Here is an 18325-nt window from a genome sequence, read left to right as displayed (position 1 = left end):
CGCATACCACTTATCTGACCTCCGGACTAGCGGAGACGTGCGCCCCTATCCATTCAAAGACAAGATCCCCATTAAAAATGAGCACCTGCCCAGCTTTCGGTGTGGCCACGTTCGGCAGGATATCTTAGAGCGGCCGGAATCCTTTGCTTTTTGCAATCGGATCGTTCGCGTAGTCAAGAAAATCCCTCTCACCTATTGAGAGAGTTGCCCCCGTGGCACACCAAGACACACACCGAGGCGTGTACGGCTTATCTGGAGCTGCCGGCGTCTCTGGCTGACCATCGGCCATGTCGTGTACATGTGTATCCTGCTTATCTAAGCAGACAGAGCGCTTTCCTTAGACAGATCTGCAGGTTCCCGAGAATGGGAACAGAACGGTGACGATGCATTGACGGCACCCTGGACGAATCAGGCGTGGTCGATATGGCGTGTGCAGGTCAGCTCCCTTGGTGTCGCGAAGTCTATTTTCGAGCGAACTCTTCTCTACAGAGGGAATTTCCAGAATTTGTTCTGGAACCAACCTGTGCTCTGCACATTCAAAACAGATGACTGCCCTCACACACACACACACACACCACTGAGGAGATTCCACCAGACCCCGACGGTCGTCCTCGGCGTGACTGGATTTTTGTGCATGCAACGGGCCGGAGCAGCACGAGCGTGCTTCTGTGCTGTTTTTCGCGCTTGCCGTTTCTCGTTTAAATGCTCCGCCTTTCTTTGTGCTGTCGGCGGTCAACACAAAACTATGGCGCGTCTTTCTTAGGTTCTTCGGCTCATATCTAGGCTGCTGCGTCATTTCCCATTTTTCCTTGCCTGTCAGCCTTCCCTTCTCGTTTTTATCGCCGCAGCTGTTCCAGCGCACACGCCGGCCTATTCCTGCAGTACTCGAATGGGCCCGAGACGCTGTCTCAAAAAAGTGAAAACCGTGCATCCTCGTTCTGCTAGGTCTGCTGCTCATATTAGGTCAGCTACACTCAGGTCGCGTTGCCGGGTGAATGGGATCCCCAAGATGAGGGCATTTGCCGTTCCGTGTGCGCGGTGCGGGGGGGAGACGCACGCCAGCGGATTTCACCGCTTGCCGCTAGCGTCCCAAGCGGCGTATGCGCGGGCCTTGAAGTCGGGGAGAGATGCCAGTCGATCAGAGACACCGACTGGACAGAGAGAGTCTCGGGTTTTCCCTCCCCGGTTCGTGAGTGACGATCCCGGTCGCCGCTCCACACTCGCCCCCCCCGCCACACTGGCGCTTTCTAGAAAAGGGGCGAATCTCCCGCCTGCCGTGTCCATGAGACGTGGAACTGTCGCCTGCAGCCACGAATATGCGTCGGGGCTGTCGCCGATTTCATTCCTAGGACAGAGGCAGGCTTTCTCTGCTCTCAAAACCAGTCGCTGCACGCTCGCCTCTACGGTAAGCTCTTCTGCCTCTCCCTTTGCGGGGCATCCCCGCGCGGCTCTGTCTCGGCCTTCCACCGTCGATGCGTCGACGTCTTTGCTGTCTCGCCACGTTTTCGCTCGCTTCCAACATTCTTTGCACTCGGCGCCGCATCGCGCCAGCCCAGGCGCAGACAGCAGCGAGGCGAGCGACGCGACTGCGTCTTTCGGCTACCGTCAAGTTCCGAAGGCACAGAAGCAGCAGATGGTTGCGTCCGTGTTTTCCTCGGTAGCCGAGCGGTATGACTTGATGAACGATCTGATGAGCATGGGGTTACACCGTTGTTGGAAGGACGCGTTCGTGGACCTCGTCCAGTTCCCCACCTTGCAGCCAAACAGTCGGCACCCCGCGTGCTCAGGAGACCAGCAGTCAAGACGCTTTCGAATCCTCGACCTCGCGGGCGGGACCGGAGACATTGCCTTTCGTTTCGTTGAGAAGGCCGAGGCGCAGTGGAGTCAGCAACAGGCGATTCGCCGAAAGCGTCAGGCTGCGTCGAGTGCGTGCCTCGCAGGAGAGCGCGATTCTGAAGGGGATGTGGAGGGCGAGAAGCGCGCGGAGGCGCAGACAACTCCGGCGTCGTTCTCGGGAATAGATGTGACGGTGTGCGATATCAACGCAGACATGCTCCGCGTTGGACAGCAGCGAGCGGTCGAGCGGGGTCTGCCGGTCTCGCCCATTGTCCACTCGCACCAGGAAGTGGAGATGCAACTCGCCAAGCAGAGACTCCAAGAAGCGTCCGAGAGGACGAAAGGCGGCTTCGACGGGAGATGGAGCGCAGCGGAGGCGAGCGAGAGTCGCTTCGTGGGGGCCGAGAGCGATGGTGTCCCGTTGCTTCTCCAGTGGGTCTGCGGAAATGGAGAACAGCTGCCGTTCGCTGACGAAAGTTACGACGTCGTGACGATTGCCTTCGGCATTCGAAATTTCACGGACGTGAAAAAAGGCCTCAAAGAAGCCGCGCGGGTTCTCCGTCCGGGAGGACGGTTTCTCTGTCTCGAGTTCAGCCGCGTTGAGAATCCGACTCTTGCTGCGCTCTATGACATCTTCTCTTTCAATGCGCTTCCTTTGATGGGGAGCGTGGTTGCGGGGGATCGCGAGGCGTACCAGTACCTAGTCGAGAGCATCCGGAAATTTCCGCCTCAAGAAGAATTTGCAGCTATGATGGCCGACGCGGGATTCCACCACGTGGCTTTCTCAAATCTTACCTTCGGGACGGTCGCCATACACTCTGGCTTCAAACTGGGGAAGCATTAGAAACACACGTTGTTCCTGAGGCAAGCGGCGTCCCTGTCAAAAGAGAACTAGTTCTGCGCCCGGAGAGCGCGGAGGAATGTTCAAAGAGCCGCGTGGCAGAAACGCCGTGCGCATGCAATGCAGCTGGACACTTTTTTCAGTCCTTCTCTGATGGAGCGACACATGTTTATCCGCTAAGGCGAGATTTGTTCAGTGCCAGGCTGAACTTCGTTTTCCCTCGAGGCTTTGCTGGCGTCTTTGCCTGTCCAAGTCGTGGCCATCCAAAAAAACGAAATGAGTCCTGGCTGTAGAAACCTTGAAATGCGTCTTAGAGCCCCACGTGGTCGCACAAGTACCGAAACTGTTTCCACCTGAGATCCCCTTCGCGGCTGTCGGCCATGCGACTTTCTCAACAAAACAACACGTAGATGGGCTGTTCACAGGTGTGCACGCCGTAGCGCGAATGCGCTTCGTTGCGGCTTTTCAAAGAGGCGAAAGCTCTTAAAGCTTCATATCCGTTATTCGAGTTGCTGCTGTTTAGTCGTAGATGTATGCACTCGGACAAGGTATTGCACTGCTTCTTCGCGTTCAGTTGGTATCTATCTCTACACCCACGTACAGTACACCAATTCCCGCACCGCCTTCTTTGACAGGAACAAAGTCAGCGTCACTGCAGCTTCGCTTCAGAATGAGACAGGTCTGAACAGTGACTCGTTTACATCTTCACTGACACACTGGGACGGTGCGCTGTTGCCAGACGCCCACAGGCTTCACCATTTCACTTGGTGAAGCTGTACTCACAACTTTCATTTTTTGCGGGGAACAACGCGTTACCACGTGATTGCATTTTCGCGCTGCGTTCGATTGATTCCACACCGCAAAAGATTCGCTGCGAAAAAGTGAAGCTCGCTCGCGCCACGCTTTTCGAAGCCTTTCGAGGAAAACGCAGCTCATGCTCACTGTCGTTTCCCTCTTTCCAGCGAAAGCATATCGGCCCACCGCTTGCTCCAGGAAAACAAATCTTATTTGTTCAATCCGCAGTAGCCGGTGGGGACCCCGAGGGGAAGGGGGGGGGGGGGGTTCCGGCGGAACGATGTAGACACTTGCTCTGGCCGCGCTGAAGACTAAGCGGTCTGGTTTTCTGATGGCTGATTGGATCGCCGTTTTGCACATCTCGTGTCTTCTCTCAAAGCATCTGGGGCTTTCGACAAAGGAGCGCAACAGAGTATTGCTGATGCATATGAAACCACCCTCAGTCTTGCACGCCATAGGATCCTACCGCACTGTGAAGAGCTCATTTCCCCCCCTTCTCTGCGGGTGTGTAGCCTTCACTCAGCCCCAGGAAGGAATTGGACACGGAAAATATAGGACGATACATAGTCTGCCGCGTCATTTCATTCTTTACAGACTTGGTCCGTCGTCGACTGGAAACGCAGTGAGCGGACATTCAACCGCGGCGTCACGGAACGATAGGCACGGATTGCCGTATCTTCCGGTCGGCGGGTTTCTACCCCTCTCCCTGCGCTTGTACCCTTCCAGGCAACAAAGCGGTTTCCCATGAAAAGTTGTATTTTGAACGCAGCCTACGGGAGGGGGAAGGAAAGGAAGGAATTTAGCAGTGTCGGGTATGTGTAACTACCAGCCATGCGTCCCGATGTTCCGAGAAGACTCGCGCCGCTTCCCTCGGACGCTTCCCCGTGGACCGTATTTGCAACCTCGTTTTATGTGCCTAGACTCTACAAACGGAACCCGAAAATGCCCTGGATATCTGTGAGATACATACTGTGCGTTTACAGGAAAGATCTGTTTCCTGCACTGGTGACTCGGTGGTTTGTCTCGTTCAAGAACGGTTGAACCGCTGTTGATTTACAGCTAGGTAGAAAAACAGCAGTAGAAAAAACTGTATGCGAAAGGAAGCGGGCTGTATCATTCCTTCATATCGTACACGAATGGCCTTTTTCAGCTTACTAGGCAGTTTTAAAAGTGCTAACATGAAAGAGGCGTGATTTTCGTTTCGAACGTACCAAACAGGACCGTGTTGATCTCGTCGGTCGTCGGTGTACTTTTTGTTGGCCTCGTGGGGGGTCGGCTATTGAACGGAAACCGACGAGACGAGCGAACGGCTGTGCTCCCTGTGTCTCGCTCTTTTTGGGGGCTAAAAATGAGGACGGCGCAACACTCACAGGAGTAGGCTGGAGGCGGGCATGGTGTAGCCTGCTGCTTTCTTTCAAATGACAGGGGAGAGCACACGATTTCTTCACAACTATGCCAGAGAATAGCCTTTTTTCAAAAGACCGAGGCCAGGACAGGGGGAGTGCTGGATTTATGTTACAGAGGCGAGGGTGCAATTGCATTGTGTTGAAACACAGAGAGAGAGAGCGCTTGCGGTTTTGAACACGACACACTGAGGCAGCAAGGAGAAAAGAGGACTTCAGAAGGCGTCGAGCGCCCGCGAAAACGGAAAGGGAACCACTCATTTTTCTACTCTCCGTGTATTGGACTGCATGAAACAATTGCCATGCACTGAGGGTGTGCTGATAAAGAAACGCCGAATTTGTTTAAGATACCCGTGTTTATCGCTTCTCTGGGTTTTCCTGTTTAGTGGACTTTCTTCTTCAGTTTCCTCATCACTGCAGATATCTGCTTCCTTGCGTCTCCCTTCTTCGTCCCGTTGAGAGAAGGGTGACTCACTTTCGTTTCTCGCCTGAAAAATTTCCAATTCTTGTACGCCAAACAAGCACTCGAGTCAACCTTTTGTGCTTTTCGTTTCTCCTCTCTTTCCCTAAACTGCGGATTTGAGAAGGAGGACACCTGAGCCCACAAAACGCCCGACACTCTTACCTCCCCTTTCTACCGTCGATCGGGGGAATTCTTTCTGTTTCTCCTTGCCTTTCCGTCCCGTTTTTCTTGCCTCCTCCGGTTCGTCTAAGTGTTCCTTTTCGCCATTTCCCAGGCGCCCCTTCGTGGGCAGCCGGCGGGAGAGAACCGTGTTGGAATCCCCCTCGTTTCTCGGGCAGAAAAGGAGGGATTCGGGACAAGAGGATCGGTGTTTCTGCCGTGTTGACTGGCCTACGTGGAGCTGTATGTACAGCTCAGCGTAACACACTCTGGATCGGTCGAGTTGCGGAAAGGCGCCGAAACAGGACTCAATGAGTGACAACTTCCCCATTTGTGTCTTCAGTTCGGACAGCAGTTGGGCGGGCCGGCAGCGACTGAGTTGCGGGAGGCGAGGGAACAGGCGCAAATACGGGTTGACACAGTGAGCAGCTTCATTCCCTTCACTTGGATTCCAGTCACGTGAAACAAATACCCTTCGTTTCCCCATCCGCCCGCACGCAGTTCAATCTTGTATTTTGCTCTCGATTCGGCTCCACTTTACTCCTCAACGTTTGTCTTTCGCGGAGGTCGCCCCCGTTCCTCTCGCTTCTGCGCTTTGTGTGTTTTTCGTACTCCATTGCGCACAGATGCGACAGTGCAGCGTTTGTTTTCGTCTGCCAGTGACACAGTTCAGCCTTTTTTGGTACACGAGTGCCCGTGCTTTTTTTGAGCTGCAGCGCCGGCGGTCCTCTTTCTAACGTGACGCATCCCGTTCACGGAAGGCAGCCATTTCGTTCCGCCGGACACAACCAGGTGATTGCTTTAACTCTCACGGACTTCTGGGTGTTTTCCGCACACGAGCCTTGTTTTGGTCCTCTACCATCTCGCCGTCTTGCATTCCGTGCACGTGCGTTCATGCTCTCCTTTGCCTTCCTTTTCTCCCGCATATTTCGTGTTTGACACTGTTTGTCCTGCCTGTTCGGAGTTGGTTTTGTCCCCTGGTTCCTGTCTTCCGCTTCTTTTCCATCTGCTCCCTCTTCTTCGTTGCCAGCGGCGTACGGCGTTTCCGCTCTTTTTGACGGTAGCTTTTTCGTCCTTTTCTCGACCTTTGCTTGTTTTTCCTGCTGCTTGGAAATCGAACTCCGACCACGGTTTTTTGACTGGTCCTTCTCTCACGGAGCTCGTTAAGCTCTGCTGAGCTGCAAAAACGCTGAGAAGCGCACGCACTCGCAACCTTATCCTTCGTCTCTGTCTTGCTTTCACATGTTTTAATCGGTCTCTCTCTGCCACGTCCTCGCTTACCGTCCGCTCGCGAGGCCACACTGCGCTGGCTCTGAGTTAGGCGAGCACACTGGGAAGCCAGGCGTTCTTCCTCGTTTCCCCGCGGCCTCGTAGCCTGTTCTTCCTCTTCCGTTCCCTCAGAAAGCCTTCCCGTACCCTTCCCCGTACATCTCTCCCCTTTCTTTTCTACTGTCCGGACGCCTGTACCATTCCTTGGGTGCGCAGTCCTCCTCTTTGTGCGCCCTCCGACCGACTGCGGGAGAGCCAGCAGCGAAGAAGCGGGAAAAAAGGCGGTGTCTCGAGGGACGTGGCCGCGATCTGCCGCTGCGCCTCGCGCCGTGTCCGGGCGCGTTCGCTCTTCCTTAGAGCCGCCGAGGCCTGGGCGTAGCAAGTGGGAGCGAGCGCCGGCGGCGGCTTTCCATTGCTCCTTGTGGGGAGAAAAGAGGAGACAGGAGTGGAAACACCGGCACAGGCGGCACGGCCCCGCGTCGTGTTTTTCTAACGGTGGGGGAAAACCAGCGGTTGAGGGGTTTGAGGAAGTCTTTGGAGCGACGCCGCGGCGTTTTTCTTCGGGCGCGGTTCTGTGAGAAGCGAGGTTGCTGGGACAGCTCCGCAGAAAAAAACACGGCGCGAGAAGATGGGGAAGATTCCGCTGAGTTTGAGTGACAATTTCCAACTCGCTGTGTCTTCGCTGCCGGAGACACAGAGACAACTCATCGAGGTTCTCGCCACGTGTCCCGATGAAGAGCTGATTCACCATCTCCAGCCCTTTCGGGGTTGGATGTGGGAGAAACAGGGCGATGTGACTGCTTGGGCGCCCGCGTTGAACCGCTTCGACGATCTCATGTTCGCTTACGCACGCCGCAAAGGCCTGCTGCCGCATGCGGACGACAGCGAAGCCACGTGTCGCGCGGCGGAGGCGGAATCGGCGTTCGTGCCCTCAGACGAGCTCATTCTCGCAGTTCTGGAGACCTCATGCATCGTCCTGGAGAACTGCTCCTCCAAATGTCTCTACAGCTCCGTCGACGTCGTCACATGCCTCGTGGACGCCTTCTACTTGCCCATCGTGTGCAGCGCAGTCCAAGTCATGGCTGTCTGCTACGGCTTCGTGAAGCGCAACCGGCGCACCGGCCTGCCGCGCGAATGCCCGGAACTGACGGCGCGTCTCCCGCTGCTCTGTGAGTCCCCTGTGGCGTACGAGGCCTTCGTGCTCACGCGCCAGCCGGACCGCTCCCGCATTCAGCTGCCGCCAGGTGTCCTCTACGACGGCGGGGGCGACTCGCCGGCGGAGACGCCTGGCGGGCATGGGCGCGCGTCTGCGTCCCCGCAGACCGCGGAGCGAGGCCGAGGGCGAAGGCGCGAGAGCGGCTTGCGGCGCGGCGCCCTGCGGAACCTGAGAGCGGAAGCAGGCGGAGCCGGGGAGCCGGACGAGGCGTTCGCGCGCCGCGTGGATCCTCTGACCTTTTACCTCGCCGAGAGTTTCCCCCTCGACTTTGACGGCTTCGCCGAGTTCCAGATCATCGTCACTTCGCCCGAGCTGGCCTCCCGAACGGGCACGCCGGCCGGCTCGCCCGTCGTCGCCCCGTCCGATCGGGAGGTGTCTCCTCCCCCTTCTTCCCTGGCGGGGGCGACGCGGAAAGAGAGGCAGGGCGACAGCGCTGCTGAAAATCAGGCCCCGCGCCCGGACGAGACGCCAGTTCCTTCTAGGAGAGACGAAGACTACTCTGCGCCGCGAGTTAAAACGGTGCGGATTCCCTGTGCAGAGCTGATGCTCCCGCAGGGGGGTGCGACCCAAGACGCGAGGGGCGAAGACGCCCGAGGGCGGCCGAGCAAGGGCCAGACGGACGCGCTGGAGGGGCTGTTTCACAGCGTGGTGAAGAAGTACGGCATTCCGCCTGAGCATTTCACGACTCTGCGCCACAGAATTCGCCTCCTGCATGGCCTGCAGAGTGAGTCGTACCGGCGCGACTTGCTGAACACGCAGCTCTCGTCTCTCTCGTGTCTCCTGGTGGTGAATCCGACGCTCTTCTCGTCCTACGTCGCGTCGCATCCCTTCTTCTTCATCGACTTCATTCGCCTTTTGAAACACCACCAAAAGCTCACCCCGCGCACGATGCTGCTCTGCGCGGACCTACTCTCCGTGCTCCTCGAAGAGCGGAACTTCTACAAGCAGCTGGCGCCGACTCTCGGCCTCTTCTCGCCTCACGGCCTTTTCCTCTCGATTCTGCGCCGCCTCCTGAGACACCCCTGGTCGGGGCAGCCGCTGCGCGTCAAGCGCGAGTTCCTGCCGCTGCGCGAGTCCGAAACGCTGGGCGGCGCGGCGGGGTGCGGAGACCCCGCGGAGATCGCGGGACAGGCCGCCAACGGCGCGGGCAGAAACGCGGCAGGTCTTCCGCAGGACGTGACGATGGACGACGCGGGCGATGCCGAGGCAGTGGGGCGAAGGGCGCACGGCCGCCGGGAAGAGACGGCGAGCGGAGAAGTTCCCGAGAGCCAGCAAGCCTCGGCAGGAGCGAAGGCCGGAGACACCGAAATGGAAGACGCTTCGGGGAAGCAAGAGAACGCGGGCGGCGCGGGCGGCGGCGCAGAGGGAGGGGAGAAGGCGGCCTATGAGGAGCCTCAGGCCGGGCGGATCGTGTACACGCTGGTGGCGGAGCCGGAGGCGGAGCGTAAGCTGCGGGACTGGCGAAGTCGCCTGCAGGAGCCAGAAGGCGTGCAGAAGCTTCAAGACGACATGGATCGCATGCAGACGTTGCTGCATCTTCTGGCTGCGTACGCGTCGATCATTGCAATGAACAACCACACCATTCCAGCGTTTGTGCAGCCGAGCCTGTTGGCTGCGCTCGTCGGGTTCCTCCGCAACCGGGAGCCTCTCGTCATTCCTGTCCAGCTCTTTGCGGTGCGGGCGATCGAGGCGCTGATGGAGCAGCAGCAGCACAGCAGCAACAACTCGGTCATTTTGCTTCTGCAGCAAGACCTCGAACTCGCGCGGCGCTTCGAGGAGCGGATTTTGTACGACGCAGCCTGCCTCGTGCAGCGCGTCCAGCTGGGCGTCTGGGCAGGCAGTTCCCAAGGGAGCGCTCAGCCTGCGGAAGCGAGACCGGACGAGGCCGCGAAAGGCGGCCAAGGTCGAGGCCGCGCGCGGAGCGGAGCCGCGGCGGGAGACGAGCAGGCGAGTGAGGCGGGAGAAGGCCGCGGGCCGGGAGAGAGAGCGGACGGCGAGAACGACATGCCGGCCAGCGACGCGTGCGAAGCGGAGCTGGAAAATCCCGCGGACAAAGACATTCTGGAAGCCTCCAGATACCCCGCAGATGGGTCAGACGAGGACCGCGCGTGCTACTGGCTGTCGGTGTGCGAGGTCGAGACCAGGCGGTGTCTTTTGAAGGCTCTCTTGAAGGACTTTTACGTCATGACGATGCGACAGGGTCTGCACACGGCGGCGCTTGGAAACGGGAGACAGCCGCCCGCGTTCCTGGACCTCTTCACGGAGACTTCTCAGCTCACGGCCCTGTGCAAAGACATCATTCTGCTGCCGCAGTGGTTCGGCCTCGGCTGCGTCTCCTCGCTGTTGACGTCGCTCTCGGAGGTGATCTCCGACGACCCCCTGTGTCTGTCGTCTCTCTCGTCGCTTGGTCTCGTTCCTCTGCTGCTCTCTTCCCTGACGGAAGCTCACCTGCGAAACGATCAAGTTCTCGGCTCCATCGGTCCCTTCCTGTCGTCCCTCGTTCTCCACCCGACCGGAGTGCAACTGCTGCAGCGCGCGCGGCCCGGGGGCCTCCATCTTGGCTCAGACGCCGTTTCCCGCCCCGCCTCTCGCCCTGCGCTCGCCGATGCCTCGGCCGCGCCGACGCTCTCCATGGCGAGCGGGCTGGTCCTCGCGGGCCAGGCCTTGGAGGTCGAGCGCGCAGCTAAGGCGCTCGAGAGACAAGTGGCGAATGCGGGGTCCGGGGCATCCGCGAACGCCGACTCCACCGACCCTCAGAGATGGAGTGTATCGACACTGCTCATGCGGGCGACCGCAGCGCCGCAAGCGGTGCTCCTCGACCGCTTCGGAGAATCCGCTGCAGGGGTAAGCGACGGGACAAGCCAGCGGGGATATGCAGCGAGGAGTACCCGCGAAACAAAGAGACAGGGAAGAGACAGAGAGTCGGAGAGGAAGAGCGGTGGAGAGGAGCAGGAAGACGGAGAGAGGGAGAGAGACATATGGGAGGAGGGAAGGAGAGGAGGGTGATTTTCTCGCGCCTCGGCCTTGACGGATTGCGTCTGTTTTGCTGGTTTGCTTTTGCAGCTCGGAAGCTCCCTGGATGAAGTTTTGCGCAGCGTCGCGGCTGCAGCGTCGTCGTCCTCGGCAGCATCCGACACGTGCACGTCTTTCGTCGAGCACCTTCTCGTGCTTCTTCGACACCTCAAGAGTCAGGAGCGGCGCCTCCCGCTGTGGCGACCTGTCCCCCCTGAGGAGGCCGAGCGACGGATCGAAGCCTCCAAATACTTGCGCCCGCTCCTCTTGGCAGACCTCGAGGTGAGAAGAGGGGTGCTGCTGCGCGGGAAAGTGGCTTTGGAAAGAGAGAAAGAAGACGCAGCTCACAGGACACAGGAGAGAGCGGAGGCGAGCCGCGTGCAAGTGACATTCGAGCCTGTTTCTAAGCGTTTTGCCGTAGGTCGACGGAGACGAACGGAGGGCGACGGACGTGGAATGGCGAAGAAGAGAACCAGGCGACGAGGGACGCCTTTTATTCGAGAATATTTGTACTGCGTGGATCGGGGGAAGCGAAAGGGTGCGTCTCGTTTCTCGCGTTCTTTCCATTTTCGAGTTCTTCTCTGTTTTTTCCCTGCAGTTGCCTCCTGCGCCTCCCTCGCTGTGGCTGGCGGACCGTCTGGCGAATGTGGGGAAGTTGCTCGGGACGTTTCTTCAGAACTCGGAGACGCTCCGGTGTTTCATCGCCAAGGGCGGCGTGTCTCTGCTTCTCTCTCTGTGTTCGTCTCCGTCTCTTCCGCCGGCCTTTCTTCACCTCTACCCCCAGCATCCACTCGTCGTCACGCTCCGCTACGTCGCCTCTGCGTCCTTCTCGCTTCCTCACCTCCTCCTGCAACTTCTTCTCCTCGCCAGGGCGTCCAAAAACACCGAGCAGCTCGGCAACCTCGCGGAGACTTGGACGCTGGACCGGTGGCCCGAGACGGGGGGTGTGCCGCCGGCGCTGATGCACGGCCAGCGCGGACGCCGGGCGTCTCTCTCGTCGTCGGGACTCTCCGAGACGGCGAGGGGCGAGAAAATGGTTTCCCTCGCAGACAAGAAGGCTCTCATTGCCTCAGTGGATGCGTGCTCGAGTGCGCTGCAGGTGGCGGCGATGCTCGGGCGCGAGCTAGGCCAGGCCTACAGCGTGGGCCTGACCACGCGGTTTGCGTCGCACCACCAGCTGTTTCTTCTTCAGCACCTCGGTCACCTTCTTCTTCAGCTGCAGCGCGTCACCCCGTTTGCGCTGCGGCTTCTCTACGCAGCGGCGCCGCCGCTCTCCGACGCCGAGGGAACTCCGTCGCTCCTCAGCAGCCGCCACAACGCCCACGAACACCCTGCGATTCGCGCAAGCAAGTACATCGCTCAGAACGCGAGCAAGTCGTCGTACGCAACTGCGAACGACTCGCTTCTCCTCTCCAGCAACGACATGCTGTGGAGCAGCTTAGTCGAATACGCCTACAGTGTCCCTGCCGAGAGCGGCACAGGCGAAAACGCGCACGCGAAGGTGGAGACGGCCGACACCGACAGGCGACCGCCTGCTGGGGGCGCGAGGGGCGAGGCCCGAGAAGGCCTAAAGCAAGGAGACCTGTCTGTGGACATGGAAGAGGAAAGGAAAGAGAGGGAGAAGCCGGGACGGCAAGGCGAAGACGCCGGACGGACAGACGGACGAAGAGACGAAGGCACACCCAGGGATGACGCCCATGCACGAATCTCGACGGAAGCTGCAGAATCCCCTATTGTTCTGACCGAGACCCTCCGGGGCATGCTCCAAACTGTCCGGGCCATCGTCGTCAACGTAAGTTCGACAGCGGCTTCCTTCGACACCGGTCTGCATAAGAAACAGGAAAACAAGAGGGGCGAGCAGGCACAACGACTGGAGATAGACAGGGGACAAAGGCTGGAGATAGACAGGGGACAAAGGCTGGAGATAGACAGGGGACAAAGGCTGGAGATAGATAGGGGACAAGGGCTGGAGATAGATAGGGGACAGAGACTGGAGATAGATAGGGGACAAAGGATGGAGATAGGAGCTTTTTGACGGGAGGCCATTGATGCGTGTGTGGGTGTACTAAAAGGGTGCACGTTTCTGCTTTTTGTGTCCTTTCCTGGCGCATGTTTTCTCAGGCAAGTCGCATGCTGAACACGAATGCAATTCGCAGCAAAGGCGGGACCCCACAGCAGCAGCAGATCCACCTGCAGGTTGCACAGCTTCACTGTCTTTCTATCGGGTTGCAGTGTCGGGATCTCCTGCGGCCTGTCCCTTTGGTGCCGTTGCCCACACGTCTCCTGTGTCCCTGCGAGGAGACAGGAGGGGCGCGTGAGGACGCCGCGGACGCTCCGACGGAGAGCGAGGTAGGAGCTGGCTCTAGCGGTGAGGCCGTGCAGGACGGCGAGGCGAAACAGGAAGAGCGAGCGACGGGGGTCGGCAAGAGCCACCGGGGAGTGCAGCCGCGAGAAGAAAAGGACGGCGAAGAACCGATGGGCGAGGCGGCGCGACCTGCGAAAGAATCCGCGAAAGCGCGAGCAGGGACGACCGTCGTGATTGAGGGTCTCGGCGTCATTAGCACCCTCGCTTACATCTGCGACGTCCTGGACTGGCTCTACAAGCTGCATGTCGACGAAAAGAACCGCGGCCTTCTCCTGACCATGACTTTTGACGCCTTCCACAAGGTACGGGGAAAGCGCCACTGCGAAGAAGAAAGGAGTTCTGCTTAGGTTCTCTCTAGCCCACACGCAGAGGCAGTGTGCTGGAGAGACGCTTCACCCCTTCGTGTCTCGCGTCTTGTTTCTGTGCCGCTCCCCCGCGGAGGTCCTCCCTCGTCACGTTCTGGTTTTCCGCCTCGATCTCTTCTCTCGCACGCTCGTTCCTGCTTCGCGCGTCGCCGTTTGTCGTGGAGAGACACCACACACGCGTCCTGGGAAGCGTTCTCCGGCAGCAAGTCTGCGCCTCGTGTTTTTGTAGCGGGGACCCTCGCGTCTGCTATCTCGTGTGGTGGTGCGAGAGTCTGGTGACGAATGCTGCGTAGGGATGGGCGTCTGCTGGCCTGAAAAGCCCTGTTCTCTCGCCTCGTCGCTTGCTGCTTCTCAGGTTGGAGGCGTCACGCAGCTGATGCGCGTGGTGGACTACGCCTTCGCCGTCAACCTGACAGTTCACTGTTTCTTTGCGCGGCGCGCCTTCACGGCGGGTGTCGCGGTGGAGGGCGATGAGGGGAGACAGTCCCCATTGCTGTCGTTGGAGGCGCTGCTGCCGCTCTTTCTCTTCCAGGACGAGACCAAGAGGCGGAGATCTTTCACGGGCGACGACGAGAGCGAGATCCCGTTGTCCTGTTTCTCGGCGTCCAGCAGATCCGAGGGTGCCGAGGACACAGGCGCGAAGAACGGCCGGAAGCGAGAAGGAAGCGTCGAGAGGAGAGAGGCGAAGAAGGCCGCGCCCTGCGAGGAAGACGCGGCGGCCGAGAGGCGGCGCACAGCGTTTCTGAGCTGGATGCGCGAACTGATGAAGAAGTTCGACGAACTGCCTGAAAGCCAAATGAAGATCGTCCGTGACCTCGCGAGCAAATGCCTCCAGTGTGCACTCGCGTACTGCGACAAAATCACGTCTTGGAAACGGTGCTTGAATTCCCCAGTATCGCAGTTTCTTCAGGGGTGAGCCCGACAACAAAGGAGACACACAGACGTGGAGGGCGAGAGCGAAGAGCCGGCAGGAAGAACCCGTTCCAGGGGCGTTCAGGCTGCGGCGGGGAAGAGAAACGAACGAACGGAGAGAGATAGAACAGAAGGCGAGAGAGGAAAGAAGGCGAGAGAGGAAAGGAGAGAGAGCCGAGGGCAGCCGAGACGGATGCATCCATGGAAAACCAAGACCTCGCCCGAGGGTGAACACGCGTGAAACTCCCGAGAAGCTCTCGAGTGCTATGCACATCAATCCATATATATACATATATATGTAGATAGAGGTTTTCTGTGGATGCATTCGCGCTATCTACTGGGGACAAGTGTGTGCGGATACGCCCCGATGTCGTTGCTTCGAGGATTCCGAGTGTGTCTTTGCGTCTGCTTTCTTTTGCCTGTTCAAACCCGCGCGTGTTGTGTCTCTCGCTGCATGTGCACCCCTCAGAAATTTGGAGCGGCCTTCGTACTTCCAGCGCATGCAAGAGCCTCAGGGAGTCCGCAGTTCGGCAGATCCGAGCTCGTCGCCCTCTTCACCCTCTGCGTCAAGGGGCGAGGCTGCTGCTGCTCTCGGCGGCGCTGGGGAAGCGAGCAGTGTAGAGGAAGGAAATTCTGGTCAAACGGTGTCGAGCGCGGTGGGAGGGAACGAGGGTGCCTGGGCGCCGGAGGGGACCTCGACATCGGCTGGCGAGAAAAAGGAAGCGCAACCGTCCCTTGGTTTCTCGTACACTCCCGAAGGCATTCACCAGGCCTATCTGCGCCTCCAGGCCAACGGCGCGCAAACCTCTCAGGCAGCTGCGGCTGTGCCGCGTCTCCTTCCTCACGAGGACTTCGGAACCTGCGACGTCGTCGGGCTCCTGCGCTCCGTTCAGTGCGATGCGACTGCCCATGTGCTGGTTTGGTGGTCCTTGGCTGCCAAGTGTGGGGCGTCTCCGCGTCTTCCGGACGACCCCGCCGTGCTCGCGCTCGCCTCCCCGGCGTCGCTGGCCGGAGGCGGCAAAGGGACGGGTCCGGCGGGCTCTCTTGCGGCGCGGCGTCTGCATGCGCAGCAGCAGGTCGCCGAGGCCCTCGTCGCGACGACTGTGGGGCGACACAAAGGAGACAGAGGGAGCGGAGACAGAGGGGACGGAGACAAAGAGCGAGACGCGCGGGACAGGACTCGGAAGGCGGGCGATCACGACGACGTGGAGAAACACGTCTCCGAGAAAGACTGGCTCTTGGGGCCTCTCCTCGCTCCCTTCTTGCAACGCGTCACAGGCTTTGCCCACAAGATCACCTACCACCTTTTCGATACAATGGTGAGAACAGAGACGCGTTTTTTCGGCTTTGAAACTGACAGGAAGAGAAGGCGTTTGACGGGCGGAAGACCACCTGTGGGCACGGAGGCCTCTCCCCCGCGCGCGTACGACTGGCCGTAAACTCCAGAGGCGTGCAAAGAGAACGTGCGCTTCTGTTCCCACGTTTCCCATGCGAGGGGTTTTGAAAAATCCATCGATGGAGCTACACCTTTGCATGCACCGTGCGCGGCGATCCAAGGAAACACAGCTGGCGTGCCCGCTGTGGTGGATCGTTTTACAGCGGGGGAAGAGTCGGACGTGGAAGCGCCCCATCTCGTAACCTCACGCGAACTTTCTTTTCGGCTAGCCAGAGACAGGTTCTTTCCCTGTTTCTGCTGCTTCGGGGTTTCGCAGTTGGAAGTCCGCCCCAAAATGTCTGTTCTCGATCTTTCTCTTCTTTTACATTGCCGTGTTCCCCTCTCTGCGGTTTGGGTCTGTCTCTCTCTGCAGACTCCGCAGCGGCGCGCGTGGATCTACAGCGTCTTCATGGACTTGCCGCCGCCCTCTCGGACGGGGACGGGTCCCTACGGCTCCGGCGCGGCGGGGGCGACTGCGTCTGGAGGGCGAGCGAGCGCGGGCGGCGCGGGGCGCGGCTCTTTGCATGCGCGGCGCGCAGCGGTCCTCCGGGCGGCCATGGTGGAGCAGCTAACGGAGATGGGTTTCGACGAGGGCCTAGCTCAGCGCGCGGTCGACGCAACGAACGGCCGAAGCATCGAGCTCGCCATGGAATGGCTCTTTGAGCGGCAGCGCGAAGAAGAAGCTGCGGCCTCTACGGGACCGTCATCGACGGTTGTGGCGAATGCGAGTCCACCTGGAGCGGGTGGAGAGAGCGCGAGCGCTGGCAGCCCAAATCGGGACGGCCCGCACTCTGTGGGGTCTGGACCTGGAGACGAAAGGCCGCCCGCAGGCAGTGGCGCCGAACGTTCCGGGCCCTCTTTGGGAGCGGAGAGCGGCTCCACATCAGGGACGGCGCCCGCCTCGGGAACGGAGACAGAGACGCGGAGTGAGAGCTACTCGCAGGCCAGCAGCACGCCGGGCTCCGCAGGTGCGGGCGAGGCAGCCTCTGCGGCGTCTCCGACCGCGACAGAGACAGCCGAAGACACCTCGCGGCCAGACGGCCCCCCGACGCCGGGAGGCTCGCAGGCATCGAGCCCGTCTCGCCAGGGCCCGAGGGCTGGCGCGCGCCTGTCGACGGGGTCGCAGCCACCGTCTCCGTCTTCGGCGCACGCCCAGACTGCGTCGCCTCTCGCCTCGTCGCGGGCCGCGGCGGTCGCGGCGGCGTCGGCCTTGATGGGCGAGGTGGGTCCCTCTTTCGACTACTTTGGTGCCTTTTTGCTCCCCAGCTTAAGCGCAGACGAGAGTGTCTCCAGCGCGTCGGAGCTCGCAAACGTCACGCGCGCTCTTGTGGCCGCAATCACGGGCGGCGCAGGGGCGACGCCGGGGGCGAGTCCGAGCTTCGGACGCAGCCTCTCTTCCTCGGCCTTCTACGGGTTCGGGGGTTCGCGGGGCGGGCGCAGCTCAACGGGTGCAAGCGACAGAGGCACGGGCCAGGCGACAGAGGCTCTGTTTTTCGTGGCAGCTTCGGCGTCTCTGGCTGGCCGCCTCGAGCTGGACGAGGCCTGGACCGGCGGAAGTCGCGGGGAGAGACTGGGCGCGGAGGCGACAAGCGAGGAGGCAGGCGAGGCGATGTCGGAGACAGCGAGAAGGCCAGAGGCGGCAGCCTCCGAAAAAGAGACACAGAAAAGCGGCGAGGCTGCAAGAGAGGTCCGTTGCCGCACCGCGGTGTGGGATGGATCGATCTCGACGCATATCAGCGACCGGGAGGCTCTGGAATTCGCGGAGAAGCTGAGGAGACAGATCGTTCCGCAGCTCCTCAACCTCGTCTGCGTGCTGCCGCAGAGCGTGTCTTCGCTCTGTGAGGCCCTCATGAAACTCCTCGGCGCCCCGCTGGATCTGTCCGTGGACTCGAAGCGCGGACACGCAGAGACACCCGAAGCGGGAGACAAGAGAGAGGAAGGCGACCGAGAGACCAAGCGTCGGGAGGCTGACGACAAGCCGGCGCCAGGAGCCGGAGGCCCGGAGGGCGACGCCTCACAGCAAGGCACCACGCCGGCGAGCCAAGAAGGAAAAGAACCTCGGCATGAAACGGGACATGGCGCCTCGGATTCGAAGCAAGGACCTTTCGAGAAATCCGCGACGGGCGGTAAGCGTAGATGAAGAGAGAGGGTCGGGACATCACGCAAAGCCTGCGCCACTTTGCGGCCGCGCGGGACGGCTCGACCAGCGTGGCTTCTGCTCAGAACTGATCTCTTTGTGGTTGCCTCTGCTTTC

The 18325-nt window shown here is 60.0% G+C and overlaps 2 protein-coding genes across 2 annotated transcripts in view; both read left to right on the top strand.

Annotated features, from left to right (window-relative positions):
* Window positions 1–1282: 1282 nt before the first annotated feature.
* NCLIV_002130 (putative ubiquinone/menaquinone biosynthesis methyltransferae) lies at window positions 1283–2680 on the top strand (the record flags this gene model as incomplete). Its single annotated transcript, XM_003879712.1, has 1 exon — window positions 1283–2680. One exon carries the CDS (start codon window positions 1283–1285, stop codon window positions 2678–2680), a length of 1398 nt encoding a protein of 465 aa, XP_003879761.1.
* Window positions 2681–7394: 4714 nt separating this feature from the next.
* Window positions 7395–18325, top strand: part of NCLIV_002120 (hypothetical protein) — a gene marked incomplete at both ends in the record, with an annotated part of 30333 nt that continues 19402 nt past the window's right edge. Inside the window, 7 exons of the mRNA XM_003879711.1 lie at window positions 7395–10826; window positions 11046–11276; window positions 11593–12786; window positions 13116–13661; window positions 14080–14636; window positions 15106–15955; window positions 16445–18197. Coding sequence (XP_003879760.1) covers window positions 7395–10826; window positions 11046–11276; window positions 11593–12786; window positions 13116–13661; window positions 14080–14636; window positions 15106–15955; window positions 16445–18197 — 8563 coding nt within the window. The remainder of the gene's footprint in view (window positions 10827–11045; window positions 11277–11592; window positions 12787–13115; window positions 13662–14079; window positions 14637–15105; window positions 15956–16444; window positions 18198–18325) is intronic.

Source organism: Neospora caninum, chromosome Ia (genome assembly GCF_000208865.1).
Source record: "Neospora caninum Liverpool complete genome, chromosome Ia".
Taxonomy (NCBI): Eukaryota; Apicomplexa; class Conoidasida; order Eucoccidiorida; family Sarcocystidae; genus Neospora; species Neospora caninum.
The sequence above is the reverse complement of the archived record's forward strand: the minus strand, read 5'-3'. Positions and strand labels throughout refer to the sequence as shown.